General features: G+C 40.4%; 3 protein-coding genes across 4 annotated transcripts; 1 reads left to right on the top strand and 2 right to left on the bottom strand.

Moving 5' to 3' along the window:
• Positions 1-307: 307 nt before the first annotated feature.
• On the bottom strand, positions 308-15714 carry kif20bb (kinesin family member 20Bb). The gene is given in 26 exon segments (XM_034292391.1): positions 308-890; positions 2874-3007; positions 3090-3204; positions 3590-3655; positions 4042-4230; positions 5202-5366; positions 5709-6938; positions 7088-7237; positions 8260-8364; positions 8440-8501; positions 8583-8787; positions 8914-9043; positions 9124-9263; positions 9347-9463; positions 9466-9630; positions 9711-9873; positions 10694-10783; positions 10785-10838; positions 10922-11105; positions 13569-13778; positions 13997-14248; positions 14484-14622; positions 14712-14849; positions 15140-15226; positions 15332-15446; positions 15552-15714. Coding segments are annotated over 25 exon segments (4488 nt in total). The 5' UTR covers position 15446; positions 15552-15714; the 3' UTR covers positions 308-806.
• Positions 15715-15811: 97 nt separating this feature from the next.
• On the top strand, positions 15812-19145 carry rpp30 (ribonuclease P/MRP 30 subunit). Its single transcript, XM_010895602.4, has 11 exons — positions 15812-15981; positions 16191-16246; positions 16351-16407; positions 16520-16585; positions 16676-16744; positions 16843-16932; positions 17567-17683; positions 17777-17806; positions 17898-17935; positions 18059-18138; positions 18742-19145. The coding sequence occupies exons 1-11, from the start codon at positions 15861-15863 to the stop codon at positions 18858-18860; spliced, it is 843 nt and encodes a 280-aa protein (XP_010893904.2). The 5' UTR covers positions 15812-15860; the 3' UTR covers positions 18861-19145.
• Positions 19107-27488, bottom strand: LOC105025154 (ankyrin repeat domain-containing protein 1). 2 transcript variants are annotated; one of them, XM_010895657.3, is made up of 10 exons: positions 26774-27488; positions 25450-25525; positions 22654-22803; positions 22012-22140; positions 21771-21878; positions 21581-21679; positions 21384-21482; positions 19738-19836; positions 19513-19611; positions 19107-19246 (listed from the first exon to the last, which is right to left on the bottom strand). In XM_010895657.3, exons 1-10 carry the CDS (start codon positions 26785-26787, stop codon positions 19133-19135), a joined length of 987 nt encoding a protein of 328 aa, XP_010893959.2. In that variant the 5' UTR covers positions 26788-27488; the 3' UTR covers positions 19107-19132. The 2 variants fall into 2 exon arrangements, with proteins under 2 accessions (XP_010893959.2, XP_019902287.2); XM_020046728.2 differs by lacking the exon at positions 22012-22140.
• Positions 27489-27535: the final 47 nt, after the last annotated feature.

Genomic DNA, 27535 nt, shown 5'->3' with positions numbered 1-27535 from the left:
TTGTTGTTGCAGCTTTCAAGCAAATATTGTGTATTTCTACACATTTTACCATGAGGCAGAGCGAAAGCACTGCCAATTTAAAGCTTAAATTACAAACGTGATTGGTGGAGTGCTATGAACACCACTATCTGTGTCAATGTACAATGTGACACTGTATCTCATCCTAAATTAATTTCATAAACATTTTAATATAAAATTATATGATTTTTTAAAAATGATCTGGCCTTGGAACCTATTTTGAGAACTACTGCTATGGTAGGCATAATGAACACACTCTATTACTCACAAAAAAACAACAGCAAAGAAATCCAGAGAACAAAAGCCATTTTAATAGCGACCTATTTTCAATGACAATGGAAACAAACGCAAGCGATTGTCCCATTAAATTTCCCACCCGAGACTAAACCTGAGTGTGAGCGGAACCTGTCAGAGGCCCACCAGGGAAAGGGGGGTCCCAGTGACAGATGAAAAGTATGACTTACTCCTGATGGCAGCCACAGAATAAATGACCATGACATTATATACTAGCCTCCAGTGGAGCCGCAGGAAACGAGATGTACACTACACTCCAATGTGGGCACTGTATACAACTCTCCCAAAAGAAAATGTATATTTACAAAGCTGAACGTGCCATGATTCCTGTAATGTGTATTGATAAACACGCTAAATTTTCAAAGTGTAACAAAATATTTGGAGAAACAAAAATTACAATATTTACATGGATACTGTACTTAAAGGGACAAGTATTCACAAAATGGCTAAAACAGAAAATCCCAACGTTAACTCAGGGGCAATACTGAGATGAGTCATTTTCTTGCGGTTCTTGACCTTAGCTGCCTCTTTATGATGAGATGGTCACTTTCTTTCTCATCTTGGTCAAGAACAAAGACCTGCAACATAAAAACAATCCAATATTAGCTTGTAGATGTAGATTTGAAATGATCTAGTCTGTTGAATTTATATTCACATAATTTTTCTGTAAGAAAAACAATTTCTTCAAAAACCCTGTTTACATGGACGCATCTAATATCAAGCTAACAAAAGGAACATGCAGAAAAATCTGCAAGGATATTTTGACAAAGATTCTTTGGTTCAGAATTCAGTCATTTGAAGGTTGTGTACTTCTAAGACACATGCCATATCCTAAGTAGTTTCCAAACTCCTGCTAAAGCAGGAATGCTTGGCTGGGGCTAACAAAATGCTGATCAGTGCTGATTCATGTGTTTACCTATACCAGTAAACTCAAAGATCGTTCAGAAAACCAAATGTTTTAAATCGGCATAGGCTTACTTCAATTTTGACCTTGAAAAATAATTATTGTTGTGCATATAAACACACTGATTCAGAAGTCCCAACTAGTCTTGCGTCCTTTCTTCCAAATCTCATCTTGTTGACTAGACTATTGGAACTTCAGAACGGTATTGTGCATTTGATTCCGTTTCCCTTCAGGAGAGGTACAATAGAAGTCAAACGTTTGGACACACCCACGCATTCAGGAAATTATTATATATATTTTTTCCACATTATTTTCCACATTGTAGAATAGTAGTAAAGACTATGAAATAACACATCTGGAATCATGTGGTAACCAAAAAAGGTACTAAATCAAAATTCATTGACATTTTAGATTCTTTAAAGAGGCAATCCTTTGCCTTGATGACCGCTTTGCACACTCTTGGCATTCTCTCAAACAGCTTCATGAGGTAGTCTCTTTTCAAGCTGTGTTTTAAGTCGCCTTTATCATGTTTTTATTTCTGCTAAAGGAACAGATAAGAGAAACACTTGAGTAAATGTGTTATGGACTGGGGTGCCATTTCCGGGTGGTAAAGAACTACCCAACCCCTTATATGGAAACGTTAATGCCAATATTTACAGAGTCATTCTGAATGATCACCTTCAACTAACTGATGTCCTTCTATACTGTTGGAAGTGGTCTCTTTCAGAACGATGATGGAATGAGTGGTCGCTAAATGGTTTGATGAGCATGACTCATGCAGGGGTGGGACGATATGAGAACTTCATGCCACGATTATCCCGGGCCAAAATTATGATTTAATAAAATTAATTAATAAAAATGTATAACAACCCCAATAACAAAAAAGGTTTCTTATGTTGTGCGCATCATGTATTGTGCAGATCATGCAGACAGTAAATTTTATTTTGGCCCGAGAAAATTATATTCTATTTGTCACTTTCAGTAGGAAAGCGTTAACAATTACAATGTAAACAAAAAATTATAAGCAGAAAATCGAAAGAGATATGAATAATAGGATATAAATGATTATACATATTTTCTACAATTTGCAGTTGGTTAACGGGTTTATTCTGCATGCACCTCTCGTAGCTGAATGTCTTCTAGGACAAATATCATTGGTTTGTTTGAGCTCTAGCCTTCATTGTTCCAACAAGGGTATTTTCCACTGTAATGAAATGGACAGGTATTTGCATATAGCGGGAAGTGGAGACGTGATCAGAAGCTTTTTTGTAGGCTGAAGTGTAGTGGTTAGACTAGCACTGTTGTAAATCTATTGGAAAACAAGTTTATTCATTACATCATTCCCCATTGCAATGAATAGCCTAAAACACTGTTGACTTTGTGTCTGCTGTGATAAAATAGAAGCACCGTAACACTTGAGGGACGTTCATTTTAATTACCAGCCTACTATCAGACACCCCACACACACCTTTATAGCCCTACACATGTACACAGGCCAGGTAGGACTAATTCGCGCCCAAGCAATATCCTATTCAACAAATAAATGAAAGCGCACACATCAGCTGGCGTGTGAGAGAGATGCATTTATAACACACCCTCTCCGTGGCTCCACATTGTCAGGGTTTCAGAGGCCAAACCCCACCATGCTGCTACTCACCGGAGGAGACCGAATGTCCATTGGAGAGGAGATGTCCGTCTTGTACAGTTTCCTCTTGGTCTTTTTCGGTTTCACTACTGTGGCTCTCTCTCCATCAGTAGATTTTCCACTTATAATCCCCATAATTGTCTTAGCTGTTGGATAGACAGAGCTGTGTTACACACCCGACTGAGTATATGTGACTGAAGCAAAGCTGAACATCCATGCCATGCTAACCTTTGCTCCCGAGCAGAGTTGGGGAACTCTGGATAAAATCTTCTATCTTCTGGAGGGTTCCATCCTTCTTGCCCTTCAGACGTGGTGTCCCTTGCTTCTTCTGGTCTGCCGGTGACTGTTCACATGACATAAATACAAGGTTCACATGACAAGTGGCATTCAAATTAATTATAGCAAATACTGTATGTGTTGTAGTGATGTTGTAACTGTAACATATTGAAAGTCTAGATTCTAGATCAAGGGAGTCCGATCTTTCTTTGCATGAGTGCTACTTAAAAAACAAAAACACATGCAAATGCAAGCAACTAATTGTTTCATTTAGATGTATCTGAAATAATTAGTTCTCATTTCACCTGCGACTTTTCCAAGTCATTAGTGTACAACAGAAAGAACTGCACTACATTTACACAACCAAAAAACAAGGGCACTAGAAAATGAATCATAGCATGGTATTTGGAGATCGACATGTTGGAAACCCGTGTTGTATGTTCTCTTCACACCTGTATGTTCACTCGAGTGTTCCCCCTTAACTTGATATTCTTTTTGTTCTCACTTCCCACAGGGTCCTGAGGAACAGAGAAACCATTAGGATTTCACACAAACACAGGTGAGGAAAATGTACCCCATACTGTCGAATATATAGCATAACAAGGATTTCTTGCAATCGAATGAAAACATTTGTACACTGATGATAAACACCAAAAATTACCAAAAACAATTAAATGACTGAGCCACATTGTAGGTCAAACATATTAACAGCTATATGAAAACTATTGATATATTTTGTTAAAAATAAGGTTTTTCCTTAAAAGTTAGGGGAACAAATGTGTATACTTCCTCTATTAATGCCTTCCCGTGGCAGGCAGCCAGGGAACCGTGTGGGATGTATTCATGGGTTAGTTGGAGCCCTAGGCTTTCACCAGTGACTGTAGGGCTGTAACCCAACACACACCTTCTCCATCTCATTGCTTTTCCTCTTCTTGGCAGTGCGGGTCATTCTGACCGTCACAGGTTCATTTTCACCTGGCCTCCGGACATTTATCTTGTTGGGATGCAGAGGGGTGAACTGAATTTCCAGCTCAGGTTTGGGAAAGCGACGTTCTCGCCTGCCGTCCGTGGACACATCTGAAGAGTCTAGTACCTGCCGGTCAGGCCAACATTACAGACACAGACTGAAATATACAGAACATCAACACACCAGCATTTGGCCGATTCTACGCAGCGCTCCACCAGTGCACTCACATTTTATCTCCATGAGAAGACAACTGCATAAATTCTGGGCATTACAGAAGGCCAAGACTCAAAAAATGCTTTTCAGTAGGCACTGAAAAATGGCTTTTAGAAAGGGTTTAGAGTTTGTTCCTGTTCACAGCAATAATACAGTGTTTGGAAGATAAGTGGATTTTTTAATGTACATTTTTTGGTACTTTTAAAAGGATGACTGAGTCCGGCGATGTTACAACCAGTGTGATATCCATAAAGTCTTGAGTTAGAGTATTTGGACAATAAACCTTACGTGGGATCACAACTTTCCCTGAAAAGCAACATTTCATCAGGTTTTAACGGATCTATAATTAGTGTCTCTCTCGCATTGGCCCTTGTTTTTGTAGGGCTGTAACATCAATAATGGTTGAGGATGTGATGGATAATAACGTACATCTTATATTCAGAAGCGTTCCCATTAAAGACATTGTGTGCTGGGTTGCCTTACGGACGCATTCTTTTATAAAAATGGTGTTGTAATTAAAGTCCAAATGTCCAGAAAAAATACTGGCAGTGGAGGCACATTAAGTCAAATGTGCATACTTTCTAACAATGATTTTCAAAAAACTAATTACAAATACATTTGCTTTTGTCTACATTCAACTGGTAAAGCTTTATTTTGATATATGTTAATACTTTGTTGGGAGTACCTCCCCCAAGAAACACTAAAGGATTGTTAATTCTGTGAAACAAAGTTGTGATTTTTCTTGCAAATGTAACAACAGATAGGCTAATTCAATAACCTATTTAACGCCACTTGTCAAAAAATGTAGATTTTGAGAACAACAGAAAAACAACAGAAACACACTGAAAATGAACTAGCAAAATCATTATATAAACTACACTGACCTCTGGTGTATGGATGTTGGAGTGCTCCTTGAGCTTTCTGGGATTTTGTTTTTTCTCGGTATTCCTCTCCTGGAGTTTCTGCATCTCTAACTTGAGCTCATCGACAAGAGAGACACTCTCCTCCCTGCCAACATCTTTCTCTGAAGGCAGCTTTGACAAGGTCTTCTGTAAGCATATATGTTAGCATTAGTCACAGTCCTTATGGTGAGGATACTGACAACTGCTCCCGTCTTAAGCAGACCTGCTTTCAACGCAACAATTGGTCAAAATGCATGTGCCAACTTAAAGAAAGCCCGAGGTTCCCCAGAAAACATTACAATAAAAAGGTTGTGCTCTGGGAAGTCAAGTAAAATAGTGAGGTGGGTTGGACAAAATGCCAAATGTCATATTCTGCAACCAGATGTGTGTCAAGCATGAATTCAACATTGTATACTTAAAGAACATGTGAAGACATTAACTGAAGATGGATTTTGAAACGGGAAAGTGTTCTAAAAAACGTTAAATTACCTTTAAGCGCTGTTCATTCTGCAGTCGACCCTCCTCCACTGGCCTGCACTCCCCAGCACAATCAATGGTGACTGGAGAGCTCTTCATAGAGTTTGGATTGTTTTGTAAGATGCTCTCTTTCAGACTCGTCAGATCTGAAATACCTTCACTTAAAGCATCCATTTCTTTCCCCTTGACCGCCAAAATCTGTTCCTGTTTGGCCTGTGTTTTCGCCTGCTCTGTCGGTACAAGACACATGTCTTCAATCAACTTTGTCTTGGACATATTTTTGTGAGTCTCCTCCACCTGGGCCAGATTCTGTTGAGCCGCCTCCAGTTTACTTTGCAGAGCACTGCAATAGGTGTTCCTCTCAGCAAGCTGCTTCTGCAACTCCACAACTCTCTCAGAGCTGCTTTCCGAGACCAGCAGCTGTGCCTCCAAGTCCACAATTTGCTCCTTCAAGTGGGTTGCAGATTGTTTTAAGTCAGAGTACCCCTTTTCAATTTCACTGCCCCGTAGGTTAAACTGGGCCTCTAGCTCATTCCTCAGCTGGCTACAGATTTCCTCCTGTCCAGACAGCTGCTCTCTAACTTGGCTGAGCTCCAGCTCTAGGTCAGCTATTAGCTGGCTCTTCTGCAGAGACTTCTCCACCACACTCTCACATTCTTTCTTCATGGCATCTATGATGTCAAGGAACTTGGAGCTGCTGCTTGGTTCAGAAGAGACATTTAGTTCCTCCACTTCCTTCCTGAGTCGTTCTGTTTCCAAAGTCAAGGATTCAATGGTTTGGGATTTTTCATTGGATTTGTCTTCAAGATCCTTCAGAAGTGCTCTGGCTGCATCTAGCTCCTCTAACAGCTCGGCAGACCTCACAGTCTTTTCGGCAATTTCTGTTTGGAGAGTTTTCAAAGAAGTCTCTACTTTCTGTGATGTCTGCTGGAGCTGAAAGATTCCATTTACCAGTGCTTTGTTGTCTTTGGAGAGCCTGGCTGTCTCTTTCTGCTCTCTCTCTAGTGAGGCCATTGCAGCTTCACAGTCATCGGTTTGCACCTCCAGATCAGTGGTGAGATTCTGTATGGTCTGTTCAAATGAAACCCGCTCACGTTTCATCTCTTCAGCATCTTCAGACTTTCTTTTTATCTCATTGTTGACCATCTCCATCTTCTGAACCATTGCCTCATGTTCTTCTTTGAACTGCAAAATGATTATGTCTTTCTTTTGACATTCCACCCGAAGTTTTTTCCAACTTGTCTACTAGAACGACATGCTCATCCTCAAGACACCCTGGAGAGGATAAAGGACACAAAATAAGAAACCCAGAAAAAGACACACAGTTGTTGAAGTGGAAACCTAAGGATTACTATCTCAACACAAGAAGCATCCAGATTGTGAGCGACTACCTTTCTCAAGGCAGGTGGATCATCACAGTCTTCCAGGACTGCAGCACTACGTTTTCTGCCCCCTTCAGAACTGGGACTGTCCTGGACCACACACTTACAATTCTGCTTCAACTCCAGAATCTCTTCCTTGATGGAGTCAACCAAAGCCCTCTATTGACAAAAACAGTAACATGAATGCATATTATATACAGATGTTGTTTGAAGGATTACAGATGTAATGAAGGTATTTGCCTCCTCTCAGATTTTCCTGATGTTTAGATCATGATAACCGAACGTTATCATCTCCTCAACCAAATCATAATATCAGATAAGAGAACCATAGTGAAAAAATAACATTACTAATATTTTTGCTGGACCGCTTTAGCGGAGCCAGCCAAGAAGAGTGACTGTCTTTGATGAGTGAGTGCCTGACTAACTGAGTACACATTGTTAAACAGCATAGTAGTTAGAGACGTGGACTGTCAGGCAGGCGACCGAGGTTTGTACATCACCACGGACCAAACAAATTAGGCATTAGGGTTTGTTCAGGATAGACTAAATGTGGTGGATTCCTGCTGTTTAAATAGCGTAATGGTCAAAGACACAGTCTGACACAGAAAACCACAGATAGAAACGCTTCCTATAATTCTGAGATTTAATTTGATTTAATATCAAAATGTTAACTGGACATTGTGTAATTTGTTGAGAACAAAATTATGTAACAAGAATCAATGGAAACCAAAATCATCAACCGATTCAGGGCTGGATTTAAACTCTGCATCAGCCTAAGATGTAATTTGTGGTGGATGGGGGGGGGTTATGTTAGAAAAAATCTGAGAAGGGGCAAATTACTTCTTCACATTGCTGTGTACTACTTAATATATTTAAAACACCTTGTCTGTGAAGATGTTGGATAACAGCGGCTAATTGTCATAAGACCAGACTATGTTCAACCAATGCACACTCCCTCTTTAAGACAAAATACATTGCTAACCTTTTCACAACCACTTCTATCTAGATAATGACAACATTGCCATCTAAGGCCAGTAATGTTGCCTTTAATCTAGATCAGGACAATATTTTCAAATGCATTTTTGGTGAAGATTTCTACTAGCTGAAAATAACCAACCCACAATATAAAAAGGTAAATATTTTAAATGCAAGCATGAAATTCATTCAAGAAATGTACTTACATCCCTAGTTGCAGCCTCACTATTCTGGTCCAATGCTTCCTGCAGCTTGGATATCACATCATCTTTCTCATGACAGATTTCCATTAAAGCCTCAAACTTCTGCGTCTGAGATTTAAAATATAAAGAATCATCAATTGAAAATCACCCTTTCATTCAATTCTGATATAAAATCAGACTTACTCCCTTCGCTTCATCTAGTTGTCGGCTCAGTTGTTTCATTTCCATCCTCATTGCATCCATTTCTGTTAACAGAGAAAAAACATTTTTTTCAAGGTATATTAGACATGGCACCAACTATAACAGTAGAGGCATACTATACATACCAGCGGTTTTGAGGTTGAGTTGCTGCTGAGTCATCAAGAGCTCCTCTGATAGGTCATCTACTTGCTTCCTCAGGCCAGCCACAATGCTAGGAGATACAGGAAGGTTGACAAGGGATGTCTGAGCTGTCTCCGCGTCCCTCCTGATGCCAGCCAGGTCATCTCGCATAGCGGCAATGATCTCCTCTAAAAGCACTGCCTTATCCTTCTGCAATGCCAAACAAACCCATCAGGTTAAAAGCACTTATCATGATGTTTCAGAAAGCACAGGTCAGTGATGTTGTATTTCCTGAATATGATGCAATTTGGCCTGGGATCTCAACAGGTGTGTTACCGTTGTAATGTCCTCGTCGCCGCTGACACCTGCACACTCACTGACACTCTTGCTGACTAAATTCTTCAGGATCTCCAACCTTTTTTCTGCTCGGTCCTCAATGATCTCTCTTTCTTTGGATAGGCGCTCACTGCAAGGAAATACATTGTTCAATCAATGGTTAAGACTGACCACTCCTTTCAAAGTGGGGGTACAGTGTAGATTACTTACTTGTAATCACTTTCCATTTTGGAGAATAGCTCCATGAATTCAGCGGTGACCTCTTCACGAATGCACGACTCCAAAGCCAATTTTTCAGCTTCCTCCTTCAGAAGCTTCTCCCGGAGTTCCTCCACCAGTGCAAACTGGTCCTAAAAGACAATGAAATGCATCTTTAAAACCGTCCATAAACATGAACCAGCAGATCAACACATTGAAAGCAATCGTAACATACATTATTGAACTCCTCCTCGAGCGCCGTCTTGTCCTCTTCTCCTAACTCCAAAATGGTCTCCTCTGCCATGCTCTCTTCACCACTTTCCTCATCTTCATAATCCTCCTCATCGTCCATGCCTCATCCTCCTGAACATCCTCCAGAGTGGTTTCCCATGCCACCATGGAGCTTTTCCTCCTACTCCAAAGGTTCTTGCGGTCAGCGTTGTTGATGATCAGGGACACCTCTCGGGCAGATCTCTTTGGTGCAATGGCAGGGACTGGTTTGATGTTGAGGACCACCACCTGATGAATCACATAGTAATCATAAATGTGCATGTGACCAACCAGAAGCTTATCTGTGTTTACAAGTTCCACTGACTGACCTTCTGGGCAACAGCGGAGAACTTGAGGACGTTGAGTGTCTCGTCGTACATTGAGGCACACTGGTTGATGTTGACAATCATGCAGGCTTTACCTCGACCACAGAAAAAGCCCTGAAGGTAGTGGGTAAGCTTGCTCTCTCTAAAGGGCACATGCTGTTGAAACCTGGACGAAATTGCAGAACAAAAGCATTATATTGATTTATTGGAAGAAAAGGAGCTAGGGCAAGCCTAGTTCAGCCGGCCCGTGATTAGAGGGGATACATGTTGTTGCCCTCAATGGATTCTAACCTGGGTCTCCCATGTGAGAGGCTGTGTCTTTAACCAGTACGCCACAAAGCTAGATGTATGTATGAGTGTCGGTATAGCGTCTCGACATTAGATCAATTTGTCACACATTAACATCACGCCAAGTTTGAATATTACGCTAGACACCATTAAGCATTGTGTTAAACTAACTAATCATTTTTCCACTGGCCGTTTTAAAAGCTTATTAGTCAGTAATAGGTTTACTAGTATCTACTAACTTACTACTTGGAATAGTCATAAGAATTGAGCAATTGCTAGTGAGACTGAAGATTAACTGTACACTTCCAAAGCCATTTCATGTCACAACAATGCATTATTTTCATTCATGAATGACACTGACACAATAACTATTAATATAGGTGACAATAACTGACTTTTTCGTCAAAAGAGAATCGTGGAAACCCCTCGAGTAGGCAAGCCTACTTCAACCAGCAGGTGGGTAGATGTGACTGTGGTGAGCCAGGGAGGGGGCCTGAAGAGCATTTATTTATGGGCCAAGGCCATCTTTGTTGTGAAAAGTGGTCAAGACTTAGTTCCTGCAACCCTATGCTATTTAACAATTGGTAATCAGTCAGTGACATTTCGCTTTTCTTGACCGGAACTGCATACGCAGCCTGGCAAAATGACGTGCAGTCAGTGTGTAGAAAAGCTAATTCCTGTACTGGTCAAATACTGACTTGGCTTGTTGGTTGAGCCTCAGAGCGTTGATGCATTTGCCCAGAATGAGCAATGAGGTATTGATGTTGCCAGCCTCTTTAGCAGCACTCCTTTATTCTGAGTCTTTGCACTCGTTCAGATCCAGCGAGATCACATAACGACAACCTAAGACAAAAAGATTATAAACAGATATCAAAACAGGGTTATCGCAAAGTAGCAGAATTTACAATAATCATCTTGGTACTTACTCGCTAATGGTTTGGACCCTGGGTACACCACAATCTTCAATCCGCAAGATTCGGATGGAGAAAATGCTATGACTTCTGCTGGAGACATTGTTGAGCTTTGTGCAGGAGAAACTCTGGTTCTTCTTTCCAATTTTCATGACTTTGTATGCCTCCTCTGTATTGCTGACCTGAACCCACTTCAGATCTATGGGAGAAATCATGTGCATAAATGTTCTGTGCCAACTGAACTCACACAGTATCTAGGCCAGTGATTTTCTAACACTTCCTGTGGGACCACCAGAATTTTGTTCCCATTTTTGTTTCAGCCCTGCCTTAGCACACCCAATTTGTGTGGCTCTACAAATATTTCGTGTTGGGAGTCGTGTGCAAGCACTGTAATAGACAACATATATTAAATTGCAGGTGGTCCACAAGGACAGGTTTGAAAATAAATCTAGACTAATACATAATGTTTCAGCATTTTCCAAACTCGGCACTGGGGAAACCACTCCACAGCTGGGTCAAAAACGTATGAACATTTTAACCATTTTGCAAATCCCCTTATCCAGAATGGCTTACAGTTAGTGCATACATTGCAAAATAGCTATGTGGAAACACCAAGCAACTAAGTAGTAGTAAGAACATACGACTAGCTATGAGCAAAGAAAGAGTTAAAAGAAAAAATTATTATACTACAAACTGCTATTATTTGGTGGAAAGGTAGGTTCCTCATCTAGCTTCAAGGGGAAACAGGTTCCAAACTTAGGGGTGCCAGCACAGAGGCAAGCTTTGACTGGGTTGAGGAGCAGCTACCCTGAGGTGCGGGATGGACAGCCAAGAGACCAGAAGTTCCAGAACAAAGAACGTTGGTAAGGATGTAGGGTTTGAGCATTGCCTGAAGGTACTGTAGCGAGGCCAAGTAAAGGCTAGCACCATAGTATTGCAATGAATTCAAGCTTTAACTGGAACCCTGTGGAGTGCAGAAGTGCCAGATGACATGGGTGAACTTAGGACGTTTGCACATCATGTATGCCACGAAATTCTGGATAAACTGCAGGAGTCTGTGGTTGCACATGTAGGCAGTCCAAAAAACATTGAGTTGTTTTAATCCAGGCGTGAAATTACACATTTATGTATTAGTAACTGTGCCACTTCCTGTGTGAGGTAAATTCATAGTCTTTGAATGTCGAGTATGAACCATGAATGTGTCAACCGTACTGATCTGGGAGCAGAGAGGCCTTTCCCTGAGGAAGAGCAACTCTGTTTGGTTGAGGTTAATGAAAGCTTCAGGCGGTGTGCAAACACCTAAGCAGAGGTGTCAGCCAGACACAGATACGTGGATGTCAGGAGGATGGTGTCATTCACATAGTAATGACATGAAACACCATGTCACAATAAGACAAGTGACTTGAGCCAAGTGACTTGTTGTATAGAGAGTAAAGAACCAAGAACTGAGCCGTAGGGGACACCATTAGTGATAGCCCACAGGGCACAATAGGATTCTTTCTGTGTGTTCTGGTAGGAGCAGCATGCAAGATTTAAGATTTAACTCAACAGACTGAGACTCCCAGCCCTGACAGGGGCAGAGGATCTGATGCTCCAGTGTTGAAGACAGCAGATACACCTAGGAAGATGAGGACAGAAGGTTTGCTTGGGCAGCGTGAAGAGGCTCTGTGAGAAGGTAAAGTCTTGGTTTAGCGGCCAGAGTGACTTCCTGACTGTTGGGCCTGTCCATGGTTACTCTCGGATAGGGCCACATTCTAGTGAAAAGAATACCATCCCCACTGTGAAGCATGGTGGTGGCGCACTGATGTTTTGGGGGTGTGTTAGCTCTAAAGGCACGAGGAATCATGTGAAAATTGATGGCAAGATGAATGCAGCGTGTTATCAGAAAATACTGGCAGATAATTTGCATTCTTCTGCACGAAAGCTGCGTATGGGACACTCTTGGACTTTCCAGCATGACAATGACCCTAAGCACAAGGCCAAGTTGACCCTCCAGTGGTTACAGCAGAAAACGGTAACGGTTCTGGAGTGGTCATCACAGTCTCCTGACCTTAATATCGTTGAGCCACTCTGGGGAGATCTCAAACGCGCGGTTTATGTAAGACGACCAAAGACTTTGCATGACCTGGAGCAATTTTGCCAAAAAGAATGAGCAGCTATACTACCTGCAAGAATTCGGGGCCTCAAAGACAACTATTACAAAAGACTGCACGCTGTCATTGATGCTAAAGGGGGCAATACACAGTATTAAGAACTAAGTGTATGCAGACTACTGAACAGGTGTGATTTCATTATCTTCTTTGTTGCCATGTTTTTTTATTTATTGTGCAATTCTGTTATAACCTTCAGCTGAAAATGAATCCCATAAACAATAAAATAAATGTGTTTTGCCTGTTCACTCATGTTTTTCTAGGGACCAAACTGATATATTAAGGGGGGTGAAAGTACTGCTAGTGTCTAAAGCGAGTATGAAGAAACTACAAGTCAACGCAAACAGTTAGATGGACAAGAAAGAATGTTTAAATGGGGAATATCACAAGCAAAAAAATTATCAAAAATGTACTTAAAACATTGACTGTACTCTAGTTATTTATGAAAGTATATATACTAGCAGTACAGAAAAAATCTTACATATAGCCCCTTTAAATCACACTAAAATTACCTTTGACAAATGTATTGCCTTTGATGTCTTGAGACAGCCGAAGGACGGCTCTCCTATGTGAGCCATTAGGAACAGGCTCCAGTAGGTCATGGATATTCTCATTGTAGATTTCACAGAAGGAAACCCACACAGAGTATTTAATGTGAGACTCCACATCAAGACAGAAACTGTCTTCTTCGCCCTGATCACTGATGTCACTCAATGAGGAACCTGTCAATCAAATTACAAACCTTACGTTGACTTAACAAAGAACAACTACACTGTTATGTTGAACACCTTATCAAGAAATTGACTACTGTTATAAAAAACTGCAAGCTTTAATATTTTTTTTTTTATACCTTCTAGTATTGTTGACTGGAAAGTGGAGCTGATTGAGCTTTTTCTGAAAAAACACTCTGAAAAGAAAGTGAGATGGGGAGTAAGATAACACTCATTTTTAACACTCATTTTTGTGAGAAACAGCCGGGGGTGGGGCAGGAATAACTTAAATCTCACCTCTTTTGACAGTCTCATGAGATTTCGTTTATTAGTAGTCTCTTCATCCTGCTGGTCCTTTGTCAGTCTAGTGAAGTCCCTGCATCGATGAGGTTTGATGTTGTTGTGTGCGTAGACTCTGCCTTCGATGCTTTTGAAAATTACATTTAAAGATCTGGGCAGAATTCCACCGTCACTCTCACGGCCTGAAAGTAAAAATATACAAAGGGGGAAAAGTGTGTTTAACATGAACTTGTAGCAGTCCTAGAATTGTTTTATTGTGGTGATCATCTGAAATTAGAGAAAAGCACATGATATGAAAGAGAGAATATGTCCGCACATAAAACCGTGTCGAAAACATATGACAGCTTATAAAGAATTATGTATCACGTTATAACATTAAAAAAAGAAGAAGATGCAAACTGAAAAAAAGATTCTGACCAAGGAATGTGAAGGTCTTTCCAGCATTGGTGACTCCATATGTGAAGACAAGAGAATTTCCTCCTTCAAGAACATCTCTGACGAGACGTTTCACTGTGCCTCCAAATATCTGCCTCTGTGTAGTATCAGGGCCATAAACCTGGGGACGGGTGTCAATAAACAGTAAAAGAAACATTGCCACCTCACAGTCTTTATAAATATGAACAAGCGACCTGGGGCTGGCCTTACCTGAGTGAACTGAAATCTTTGGGCAATCTGAGTGACTGGTTTGTCACCATCTGAGTGAGTGGTTTGCCGTCTGGTTGATAAAGAGCTTCTAGGAGCTCTGAGAAAAACTGTATCTGGCGGCTCAATTGAGACACATTCCTGAATTCAAACAAAGAACAAGGGGCATATTAACCAATGCACAATGATCAGCAGAGGACCACTGACCATTCTACTGTATGAAGTGTTTTGATGGACTGATCAATTTTGAGGATTGTATTCATGATTCAAGATGTATTCATCCAATTACCTGGGCTATTTTTCATTTTACTTGCCTAATTATTGGATATTATACATACATTAACTTTAAATAAAGTTAATAGTTTGGGGCAGGACAATCATTATGTTCCATTTTCCTGACAGTGTACTGTACTTGTGTCATGAGTAAATACCTGAGATTCACCACTTTCATCCTCAGTTGTAGAAAAGGGACGTATCCTCAGGAAGACCTGCAGATGCTCTTTCTCCAATATAGGGGCCTGTAGGGAAATAAGCATTTAAAATAAATATTTTTAAATGTATTCATTACAAACATATGATAAAAAAGATACATGCGCAATAAGCTTTTCACAAACATAAACAACCTGCGGGAGAGTAGTTGGAATTGCAGAGAAATCTGCAAACAAGTCCTTTTTCAAATCCTCAACAACAATATGTCCTACTCGTTCTGGTTTCTGGTCCAAACAAGTATCCATCATTCTGGAAGAGACAGAGAGATCAGATTGGTATCATGTCCTTCACTTATCTGAAGTTACAAGCTATCCGTTAAAAAGCTAACAGGCTAGTTAGCTAACGGTAACTAACCAGCTTGCTGCTACTCCACGTTGTCTAAACAGAAAATAAGCCACAACGCTTCAGCTTGAACTGAATAAAATTGTTATGCATATATATTTGGTTTATTAGTAAAAAGAAAAAAACGTTGAACTTTTAGATGTGTTTTTATTAATCTGAACATTGAGTAATCTATTTGCTTACGAACTAGCTGGACGCGGTCGAATTTTCAAACTGAACCAATCAGACAACCCGTTGTATCCAGCAACCGGATGCGGAAAACCCTTGAGCTTGTTGTGAAAAATAAAAACGACATCCCACAAAGCATTTCGGATAAGTCACATGAACGCACCTTCAACACATGGAAACGTTGATAGAAACATGGCTATGTTCATGGATTTGAATGTTAGCTACACAACCGACAAGAAACGACTTCAGGGTCTAATTGAAAAAGCAGCTCACCGTAACTATATTTTGTGTTGTTTTTCATATGTAAAGTTGATTCGCTTGTAATAACTTTAGAGATATTTTGAAAACAATGGTTGATTACTTTTTCGCTTGAATTGTCTCTTTGCTGGTGCAGCTATTAATTGTTGCACGATGGGCCAAAACTAGCTGAAATATATGTATAGTTTTGTTAGCATGCTTATCCATTTTTAATTCATCTTTCAGTTGGATACTCCATAGTTGCCATCAACTATGTTGTTGATATGCAACAAAAGAAACAGGTAGGTGCTGAGTGTTTCCTTTTTCACTTTTTATGTCAAATGGGTTGTACTGATCATATCCCATATTGACAGTCACCTCTTAACATGTTTGCTTATGTTTACAGGAAATTGACAAACCAAAATGTGTCTCGGAGTTATTTGATACATTTCCCATAGTGCAGGTAAAACGTTATAGTTGTTGTGTTTATAATATAATACAATATATTGTTGCCAGTTAAATGAAATGTCTCTGTGCATTTCTTTAAGTGAATATGTTCCTCTCCTTTTGCACAGGGTAAATCTAGACCAATCAAGGTGTTAAATCGACTCACCATAGTGGCCACAGACCCATCACACTTTGTGAGTTCAATATACAATAGAAGTTTGAATGTGGTCTGACAGTATTCATACTGTATAATTTCTTAAATAACTCCATCCATCCCTTCGCAGAGACCAACTGCTGTATACAAAGCCTATGACTTAGTGGCTGTCTTTCCTAAAACTGAGAAGTTGTTTCATGTAAGTACCTTTGTTCAGCGTCGTCATCCATGTATATTATCACTCCCCGCTGGCAGTGTATGGTAACATGACCATGTAATGTCTGTTTATTTCAATAGGCAGCCTGTATGACTTTTGACGTTGACATCATTTGTGTAGCAGTGTCAGAGAAACTACCCTTCTATTTCAAAAGATCTCCAGTAAATGGGGTGAGTATCAACGTGTCAGTATTAGAATTAACATCGTACATTCCCGTCCAATGAGATTGGAACCCCAAAAAGTCTATAACCTGGCAGGGGACACCGGTGCCTGTTGCTTAATTACATTGGCCCTTGAACTGGAACCTGCAGCAACGGTCAGACGATGCGAACATGCAGCCCTTTGGCCACGTGCACCCACGGTAGGGTTGGCTCTGTACGAAAAAGGCTTGAGCGGACAAAAAAACCTCATACCGACTTTGAAATCCGGTGGTTCTTTGGTGTTTTAAATATACATTTTAGACAAATTGCTTTATCGGACAAGAAAGTTTGGAAATATTTTTTTTTTTGCTGAGAGAGAAGTGTTCTGGATACAGTGCATGTTCCATCCTGGCCACAGGCGCCTGTCAGGTACAATTATGGTTGATTCCCTTCAATTATCCAGGATTAACAATATGTACCACATGTTGGGAAATGACATTATAGCTCGTTTTGTTTTATACAGCCCTTAGTGTTCATCTTTATCAAGGTTGTGAATCGTTTTGGAGGTGTCTGTACTTAGTGATTTTTAGACTTGCCTACACTTTTGCTTTTGTTTGGTTGGAGTGAATGTTTTCCATATTGTGGGATTACTTGTGCTTGTCAGGCAATTGAAAGAGGGGTGTTCTTTGAGTTAAGTTACACACCTGCTATTCGAGACTCCACCATGAGAAGATACACCATCGCCAATGCTGTCAGTCTCATGGAGACGTGTAAAGGAAAGGTAAGGTATATCAGCCCATAGTGGTTCACTGTTCAACTGTTAATCCACCAACTGCTTATAGCGTGTCTAACACCAGTGTTTTCTTTCAAATAGAATGTAATTGTGACCAGTGGGGCAGAAAGGGTGAGCTACGAATGATATGTATTGCCCTCGTAGACACCAATACCTGTTACCGTCTTCCTGAGCCTCACCAAAGTGTCTTTTGATTTGTTAGCCGCTGGAGTTGAGAGGACCCTATGACATTGCCAACTTGTATCCTTTTACATGTGACCTACCCACAGTATCTCATGTAGGCTACTAGAATGTGGTGCAGACTATATTTTGGGGTGAATGTTCAAAATGTCTATGACAACTGTTATCCTGAATGAAGTCCAGAGGCCTACTTTTTGGCCTGTCAGAACAAGACGGCAAAGCTGCAGTCTCCACCAACTGTCGAGCTGTCCACTTACATGGAGGTAAACAAGAAATGTTTTCCCCCCCACACCTTTGTGGATTGATTGAATAGTGTTTGTGTCATATGGCTTGTTTGGACCAGAACCCCCCCCCCCCCCCCCCCCCCCCCCAGTATCTTCTGAGGAATGTGAATGTTATGTTTTTGAAACACAATTTCGGGGAAAGGGTCTGATGTGGTCCAACAACTAGTGAAAACATTTAGAATTGTGCTCTACATGTGTTACTTGGGTGTCAGTTACAGTGGGGAGAACAAGTATTTGATACACTGCCGATTTTGCAGGTTTTCCTACTTACAAAGCATGTAAAGGTCTGTAATTTTTATCCTAGGTACACTACAACTGAGAGATGGAATCCAGAAAATCACATTGTATGATTTTTTTTAAAATAATTAATTAGCACTGTATTTGATCACCTACCAACCAGTAAGAATTCCAGCTTTCACAGACCTGTTAGTTTATTTTAGGAAGCCCTCCTGTTCTCCACTCATTACCTGTAATAACTGCACCTGTTTGAACTCTTATCAAATACTTGTTCTCCCCACTGTATAAAATTGCGTTTGTGCTACAAGACAGCATGTGAATGCACTCACACTGATGTTATTCCAGAAACCAGAAAGACGGCCTTGGGTATCATACACACTATGAAGAAAGACCAGCCGTTGTCTGAGGGACAGAGGGAGGTGGATGATCCTCCTTCAAAGAGGCCTAAGATTGAGTTGTCATAGTTGAAATGCACAACTTTTCTCATCGATTGTGATACTGTTTAACAACATTTTATAAATATTGGTATTTGAGTTTTCTGACAACTGTCAGAAATCATTGTTTAAGTCCTGGTTTAGCACTGAAAAAAGCAAAGAAATTATCATAGCAGTGCTGTTTATTTAATATTGTAAAATGAAAAAGCACCATGTACAGAAGGCAATAGTAATTATGCTGTGCTCCACTTGGACTACATCAGTGTCTATGTATCCTGAGGTTCAGACACCAGTATAAAGTGCTACTTAATTGAACTGGACTTGACTGGAGTTTTTGCATCATCCTTGCAGTTGCTGAGTATGGACTTGGCCCCACTCTGCCACTCCAGAGTGCAATCCAATGGTGACTTCCCATCCTGTGTTGGGGGGGGGACATTTATTATCTCTAGTTTTTGTTACAGTTACCATACATTTATAACATTTGACCTTATGGTGTTTAGTTAAGAAACTCTTTAAAGAGTATTTGCTAAATAACCTAAATGTGAACACTTTTTATAGGGTTTATGGCTTTGTTGTTGTGTCAATAACAATATCTTGTGCATCACCACAAGATGGCTCTGTGGTACTGGAGAAATCCTGTGACCTATTGCTATAACCTGTTTGATTATCTGAATGTACTTACACAATTCTTGAGTTTTGGATAGGCTCCATGAAGCAGTAGTAGTTGGATCATTTTGAATCTGTTCAGTCTCACTGCATCATGCATGGGAGTGTCTCCTTCCTGGGTAAAATATTCGAATTAATATACAAAGATACATTGCTGTTTCATATTTGTGATTATATTCAACATTATATATTTATTTAAAGTTTATATTATATGAGAGCAAAGGTTTGATTTCAAGCCCACCCTGTCTTTGGCATTGACATCTGCTCCACAGTGGACCAGATGTTCAGCACATTCAAAGTGTCCAGTTCTCACTGCAACATGAAGGGGAGTGCTGAGCAGCTATTGGATAACAGAAACATCATAGGATAAGTCACATTGAACATAATGTCAGATCCAAGTATACAGTAAGAGATTAAATTGGCCCTGATGCATTGTGTGTAAGCATTCAGGGTAACCCAATGCATTTTCAAACCATTTATGCAATTAAAGTAAACAAATGCAATTCCCTTACATGGAAAAATTATACTTAAACTTTTACAAAGAGGTGCAACTTGGGAGGGTCCAACCTTCCATGAGAATTAAAAACTTTTAAATATTGTTGTCTGGTGACACATCTTGCCAAGATCAAATGACTTATCTGAGGTTTTTGGTGCCCATTAGTCTGGGAGGGGTTACCAAGCCAAGCAATTTGTAGTACATAATTCCAATGTCAGACGGATAATCTAAAAATGAAGGAAATTCCCGACCGCTGGCAATCTAAATAGCTCGTCACACCATATTCAGGTGATGATCACAGAAGTTTCTAAAAAACCCAGGATAACATCAAGGGATCTACAGGCCTCTATTTGGCCACAATCGATGTCAAAGTGCATGAGTCATATGTCAGAAAGAGACAGCCTCTCATGTATGCCAAGTTGTGCAATCAGTCAAAAAGGAGACGCTGAGCCAAACATGGACCTTGCAACAGGAAAATGATCAAAAACATACAAGCAAGGCTACAACAGAATGGCTCTAAAAGAAGCAATTTATGGTTATGGGATGGCCGAGTCAACGCCCCTAATCTCAAGCCTTTTAGGATTATGGAATGGCAGAGTCAACGCCCATAATCTCAATCCTTTTAGGATTATGGAATGGCAGAGTCAACGCCCATAATCTCAATCCTTTTAGGATTATGGAATGGCAGAGTCAACGCCCGTAATCTCAATCCTTTTAGGATTATGGAATGGCAGAGTCAACGCCCGTAATCTCAATCCTTTTAGGATTATGGAATGGCAGAGTCAACGCCCGTAATCTCAATCCTTTTAGGATTATGGAATGGCAGAGTCAACGCCCGTAATCTCAATCCTTTTAGGATTATGGAATAGCGGAGTCAACGCCTGTAATCTCAATCCTTTTAGGATTATGGAATGGCAGAGTCAACGCCCGTAATCTCAATCCTTTTAGGATTATGGAATGGCAGAGTCAACGCCCGTAATCTCAATCCTTTTAGGATTATGGAATGGCAGAGTCAACGCCCGTAATCTCAATCCTTTTAGGATTATGGAATGGCAGAGTCAACGCCCGTAATCTCAATCCTTTTAGGTTTATGGCCGAGTCAACGCCCATAATCTCAATCCTTTCTAAATGCTGGGGGGGGGGGGCACTTGAAGCAGGACATGCATGTAAGAAAGCCCTTGAACATGAAACAGTTGAAACAGTACTGTAAAGAAGATAATAATATAAAATGATTGCAAAATATAATCTTTTAGTGTCGTTGAATAAGGTTACCATTATCTGTCTATAATGATTACATACTGTAGATTTACATATCTATACATTTCCACATGTTCAAACTTTTCAGAGTACTTTCACATGACTATCTCTGGCAGTTAGTTCTGTAGTTTTACCTTATCTCTGTCAGAGAAGCTGCCATTGTAGTCCAGCAGCAGTTCTAACACAGGCATACTGCCACCTCGGCAGGCAGCGTGGACAGAGGTAGCATCAAGCTAAAAAAGGTAGCCAGGAATTACACATTCAAAAATCCACCAAAAGTCTCGGTTTCCATCTCTCTTGAATTGTGTGTGTTATTTCTCCAATAAAATACCTTGTCTTTGTTCTCAATTAGAGCTCCGGCTTCCAGTAGCCTCTTGACAACATTGACATGCCCATGTGTGCAAGCTCTGTGCAGGCCTGTACGTCTGAACTGTAAAGGAAGGAAGAAGGACGTTACAACTCTACATATGACGGCTGAGCAGAGGAGTATTGTCACATCTCAGTTTGGGCTTGACACTCACTTTGTCACAAGCGTTGACATCTCCAAATTTTTCCAGATATCTCTCAATCAATGGCAGTTTGTCCAATTCGCAGGCCTTGAAGAAGTCCTCCTCATCCACATAGTAAGGCTGGTTTCAGCAGAATGTAACAGTTACTTAGATGTTTCTGTCTTGTGAAGGCTGAAGTGTTGTTGTATGTTGCCTCTATTACTATGACTCAAATTAGATATTTATGATTAGTCTGCAATTTCCCCTGTCTTACCACAATGTCTGCTGGGGGTGTTGGCTTGCAAACTTGTTCTTTTCTTGCTCTCTTCTTCAACTTTCTCAGTTGTAGAACATTCTGAAAATCCTCTATTGTCTCTAGCCTCAGATGTCCAGACTTGTCTACCTGCACAATCAAATATTTTTATTGAGAATTCTCCCTGTTCTTTCCACACCCACAGTCCACTTCGCGATTAAGGCCTAAGGCCATGCCTCATCACAGCGACTCCCAGCAGGCTATTCAGAGACATGTCCTGCCACGGCCGTCCGCCTGTTATCACACCGCTCAAATTCAAATCCGACCAGAATGTAATTGTCAGTAACCAGTTCCTGGAGAATGCATTCACCGGCCAACAACCACCACTGAGAATGCAGTCACCCAACCAACCACAGGAGGTTGCCAGAGCACATTAAATTGCAAAGTTGTCTGACATCCTGGCCATAATCCCCAAACAGAGCGAATTTGCAATACCCCAATAGATAGCATGTCAGTCAACGTACCTGGTAAAATACACATTACAAAACTGCCGGAATGCAGGATTTGCCCTTCAGGAGCCCCTGAAACCATTACCTGAGGCCTGAACCTGTCAACAGGGTTGGTAGCATTGTAATTAAAACACAATGATAATATTTCACTTACATTTAAATTCAGGGGGACTTCAAAGTCAGCCAGGCTGTCCTTGTGAGATATCAGAACATCTCGTTTCTCCTGGTTGATTGATATCTCACATTCTTCCTCTGTATTCTCCAAGTCTCCGTGTTTTTTGCCCTCACATTTTTTGTCTTCAACCTTGAATAGGAAAGACAATAACATATTACAAACATTTGAGCCACTGAGCCTATCCTGTGTCCCGTGCCCGTTGGCATCTGTGATAAAGAGTAGTAGCAGCAGATGTGTTAAGGATTTTCACAGAGAATTTCAGCCTTTTTGGGATTATTCATCTCAAACAGGGCCCGGTTTCAAAGACGTAGCATACGTTTCTCAAAACCCTGCAAGTAGACAATCTTCGCTAAGTACATTGTCAGACCATGTGTCAATACTAATAGTAGGCGTTAGATAACAATTTGGCGGTCGTGCTAAACAAGCCGTATGGCTTCCAGGTAGAAGCTATGAGGCACACTGTCAGTTGCAGACTTCAGACACTGGTACCGCATATCGTGCCTATCAGAGAACAGTCTAAAGTGAAGCCAAACTGGGGAAAAAAATCTCAATTAAAGCCTCTAGATTTAGAAAAATATTGTACTGGTTGAAGAGCCATGGATATTTGTGAGGTATTTGTGGCAGCTCATATTTCCAAGTCAATGGCCGGTGTTAAAAATGGGTCTATGGTTGCAGGCCTCAGTAAACAACGTCTTATATGTGTTTGGAGCCAGCAAGGAATGAGATCATGTTCAAACCTGGGTCGCTCAGTCTGTCCCCACCACCATTCGATGTTTCCCGTCACGGCCTGGCTGGCACGTTTGGGAGGAGGGGTGAGCTCAGAAATCCACGGAAGTGAATGAGATGCCTTGGACCGCTAACACCTCTCATTCAGTCAGTAGCAGGAATGGAGGTGAAACGCGAGTGTCACTAACTCTGTCGACCCCAAGTCGCCATGAACATTGACCTAAGGCTCCAGATATGTAATCACCCTCACCCACACATCCCGACAGTTGGCCCAGGGCCCAGTAAAACATGACTACATCCCTCAGCTTTAACACAGACAGGAAGTAGGCTTACAGCATCCAAATGTCGATTCAGTGGCGGTGCTCACTTGACTTATTTAATTGGCTGTCTTGTTTTTTTTCTGTTTTGTTTTCGGTCGCATGCATTGCTCACATGGTGCACTAAAACCATTACTATTTTTAATGGTGCCATTGATAAATTGTATTTTTTCCAAGTCAAATGGGCGGGCTACGTATTTGTCAGCTGTTGATTTTTATCTATCACACATTTAACTTTAGTGCTTAATAGTACGCACAACACACACTATATTATACACACTATCTGTTCTATTTTGAAATTTAGTGACTGCTGAATAACTTGATTTGAACTTCAATAGTCTATCTTGTGGATGTAAAACCATAATGTATGTTTGTTCACAGAGTAGTCAGTCTACATTATTGCAGATCTGTCAGTCTCATTTAATTCTACCATCATTTACAAAGTCATATTTGTAATATAGAGGACAAAGCAATTGCATTACTAATGTTAGTTTTTTCTGTTCATTCAAGACCATTCCATTAACAAATGCTCAGGGAGGAACTAATTATTTTTATGTACACAAAGCAGGTTATTTCTAAACAATTGGAAACTGGAAAATTATTTTTTAGTGTAATTCTGAGGACAAATACAAGCCTGGTTAGACCAGTCTTAATGTGGCATTGACCAATATATATACATATTTTTATCAGACTAGTTTGAACAACGCATAGCAAAACACTGAAAGACAAATATCAAACCTTCAACACTGACATGCTTTGAAGTGAGTGCCAAGGTTATTATAACTAGCAGCACCAATCTTTGATTACAGCTGAAATATAACAAATATCCCAAAGTGAAGAAACAGTCCAGACATGTACAACCAACCCTTCTCAGCTACACCTGGGCATACCTCATCATCGTATTAACCCACAGACTGTGAGGTCATACCTTACCTCGCACAGGAAAGCCGTGAGAATCACACGGTGAAATGCCTCACATCGTTTGTGGTCTGAGGCACAGCATTCATTTGGAATGAGATGTTAATCTTCTTCGATTATGTCATGGAGTTGTGTTGCACAAAGCATGCTGCGCAAAGTAGCGTATTGTGTAAATGATAATGAGTAAGATTTAGATGACAAGACAACACAGGTGCTGTACGCACGGCTGTTCTGTGTGTTACAAGTCAGAAGAATTCACAGGAAACACGCAGAGCATGCTGGATACATTACCAGGTCTGAGAGAGTTAAAAGGACTCCCAGTAACGTCACATTGATATGTCAGATGGGGATGGGGTCAAAGGTTAAGTGGGTGCAGTAAAAAAGTCTAAAAAGAGGTGTAGTTGCATGGTGAAAAATGATTTACTGATGAAGGGTTAAACATGACCAGCTAAAACACATTTGCAGCTGTTCTCTATGCAGTGGTGATAAACGTCTCTTTCTGACAAAGACAACGCAAGAACAAATACGCAAAAGTGAAACCAAAACACAATTTGACACTGTCAGTCCAACTACATAACACCCTCTGTCCGCAACCAACCTCTGAGGTTAAACCAGTCACAATTCACTTATTTTGCAGTGGCTAATGACTGGAGCAGTAATAAAATGTATCATCCCACCACATCCACAACAGCCTATTTAATGATATTTAAGGTTGTGCTCACTGCTGCCCCTACTGGGTTTTCAAGGTGATTCCTAGGGTTCTGGGAACTTAGGACGTCTGATACTGATTGTAGTACTGTAAAACATATCTTACCATAAAAGAACCATTCTCCTCCTGAATCTGGTCCTCCTCATCATCACACAGGGACAGAGTCACAGCCACGTCACACCTAGATGAAGGACCACAGAACCCATTCAAATCTAGATTATTGTCAGGAATCCTCGGGAGGAGGAAATTTTCCAGGTGACCGTTTTGTATTTGTCCGAAACATTGCCATTGACGCTAGCCCATTACCTTATAACAACACAAAACCTCACATAAGTTGCTGGCCTCCCCCTGATCAATGTCCTGTTGCATACTGTATACTGGTCATGGACTATATTTCATAATACATCATGACAGAGAGTTTTTTTGTAATCTACTGTCTGACATTAATTCTACTATCAACGACATACCCTGGCTGCTATATGTGCAGTGGCAAATTTGTGCAGTGGAAAAAAGTATATGGATTGGCATATACAGCTCTGGAAAAAAGAGACCACTGCACCTTTTTCTTTCCATTTCAAAAAAGTTAAAAAGGAAAGTTTTGATTGAGGAACAGAAGCGTTCAATTTGCAGTGGTCTCTTAATTTTAATCCTTCTGTTCCTCACTCAAAATCTTCCTTTTCAAAAATGTTGGAAAAGAAAGAAAAAGGTGCAGTGGTCTTATTTTTTCCCCAGAGCTGTACTTAATAATTGTAAATACTTGTACATTTTCTGCCCTCTATTTGAAATTCTGGTTAAATGCTTACTGCATTTCGTTGTACTGTACTTGTACTGTTCATTGACAATAAAGTTGAATCTAATCTAATCAAAAAAGACAGAACAGAAATGTTAGGCATGTGTCATAATGAAAGTTCTGCCAATACAGCTGGAAAGAATAAAGAGCTCCTATTAGGTCAATATGGACTCCGTTAAGGAACTTAATTCCAATAAAGGAATATTACCAAGTATCAGTAAAATTAATACAGTCCTTGTCTAAATATATTAATTAGTAGTTTCATAATATGATACTCTATATGGAGTAACACAATAATAACATATTTTAAACCCTTTCATTATATTGTCATTGATTGGCCATATATATTATTTTATAGTTCTTTTTTTGTTGGATGTATAGTGAATTAGCCTTAGGTAGGCTACCCATATCTGAAACCTAGATGGCAATCACACCCTATTGTGCAGCTGGCTTAGCTCAAAACCCAGAACGTAAAACCATCACCATTTCACTAAGGCTCTCTGAGGGTCTTCATGACACCATTTGCACCCTTGATTTATATCCTGGTTTGCACCAAATAATGTCATACATTTCCTATTATTAGTAGGTAAAATGTTAAATAAAAATGAAAAATGTGTGTTTTAATTTTTATCATCTCACCTTTGCTTTTCCATTGCGGCTATTCTTCACAAAGTTTGCTTCACCTCCGTGGATAATGGTAATTTAATGTTCCTCTTAAAGTACACTTTGCGGTCGCTACCCACAGTGGACAACACTAGGCCATCCTCAGTGACCAGGGTAACATGTACGGCCTAACTGTCCAATTAACTTCAACACACAGATTGTAAAGGCCAGCCCCTTTTTTTGCCTTGACATTAGCTACAGCTTTGACTTGAACTTGCTGCAGTCTCCATCTGTCTTGCGACCTGTCAATAAGTGATTTAGAGTCCTGGTCATCTGGGGAGACAGATAGACTAGCGGCTATGGCATCTGACCAGTGTCTGAAAAGTTGCTACTTGGAATCCCTTATCCGGCAAGGTGAAAGATATTTTTGTTCTAGAGCAAGAAAGTTCACCTGCATTGCTCCTGTATATTGCTCTGGATGTGGACTAATTAAAGCTGTATCCCAACAACATGGATTATAAACTGGGTGACACACGAACACTATTTGAATTTATGAAAAAAAACTGTATATGTTGACTTAACCTGTTTTGTATGCTGGTTAATATTGTCTTAATATCTACTGTTTATGTAGTCTATTTCAGATCCATAGGTCAACAGGTCCATTAATCAATACCATGCCTCAGTCCAGTTGATTATTAAAAGGTTTCCGGGAGCTTTAAGTTCATCAGATTGCACGTTACTGAACAAGACGTACAGTATAGGGTAATTGAAGACTGCGCCCTAGTTTGTGTCCAATCA

Source organism: Esox lucius, chromosome 5 (genome assembly GCF_011004845.1).
Source record: "Esox lucius isolate fEsoLuc1 chromosome 5, fEsoLuc1.pri, whole genome shotgun sequence".
NCBI classification, from domain to species: Eukaryota; Metazoa; Chordata; class Actinopteri; order Esociformes; family Esocidae; genus Esox; species Esox lucius.
The sequence above is the reverse complement of the archived record's forward strand: the minus strand, read 5'-3'. Positions and strand labels throughout refer to the sequence as shown.

What these genes read in the sequence shown, in the direction of transcription:
- LOC105025154 (XM_010895657.3), bottom strand. An exon ending in AGGAGAATGGTTCTTTTATG is followed by an intron (nt 22,804 to 25,449) that starts GTAAGATATGTT and finishes TTCCTATTCAAG; the next exon opens with GTTGAAGACAAAAAATGTGA. An exon ending in ATGTCAACGCTTGTGACAAA is followed by an intron (nt 21,680 to 21,770) that starts GTGAGTGTCAAG and finishes CTTCCTTTACAG; the next exon opens with TTCAGACGTACAGGCCTGCA.
- rpp30 (XM_010895602.4), top strand. Translation starts at nt 15,861, where the DNA reads ATGAACGCACCTTCAACACATGGAAACGTTGATAGAAACATGGCTATG. An exon ending in TGACCAGTGGGGCAGAAAGG is followed by an intron (nt 17,807 to 17,897) that starts GTGAGCTACGAA and finishes TTGATTTGTTAG; the next exon opens with CCGCTGGAGTTGAGAGGACC. An exon ending in CCCTATGACATTGCCAACTT is followed by an intron (nt 17,936 to 18,058) that starts GTATCCTTTTAC and finishes AATGAAGTCCAG; the next exon opens with AGGCCTACTTTTTGGCCTGT.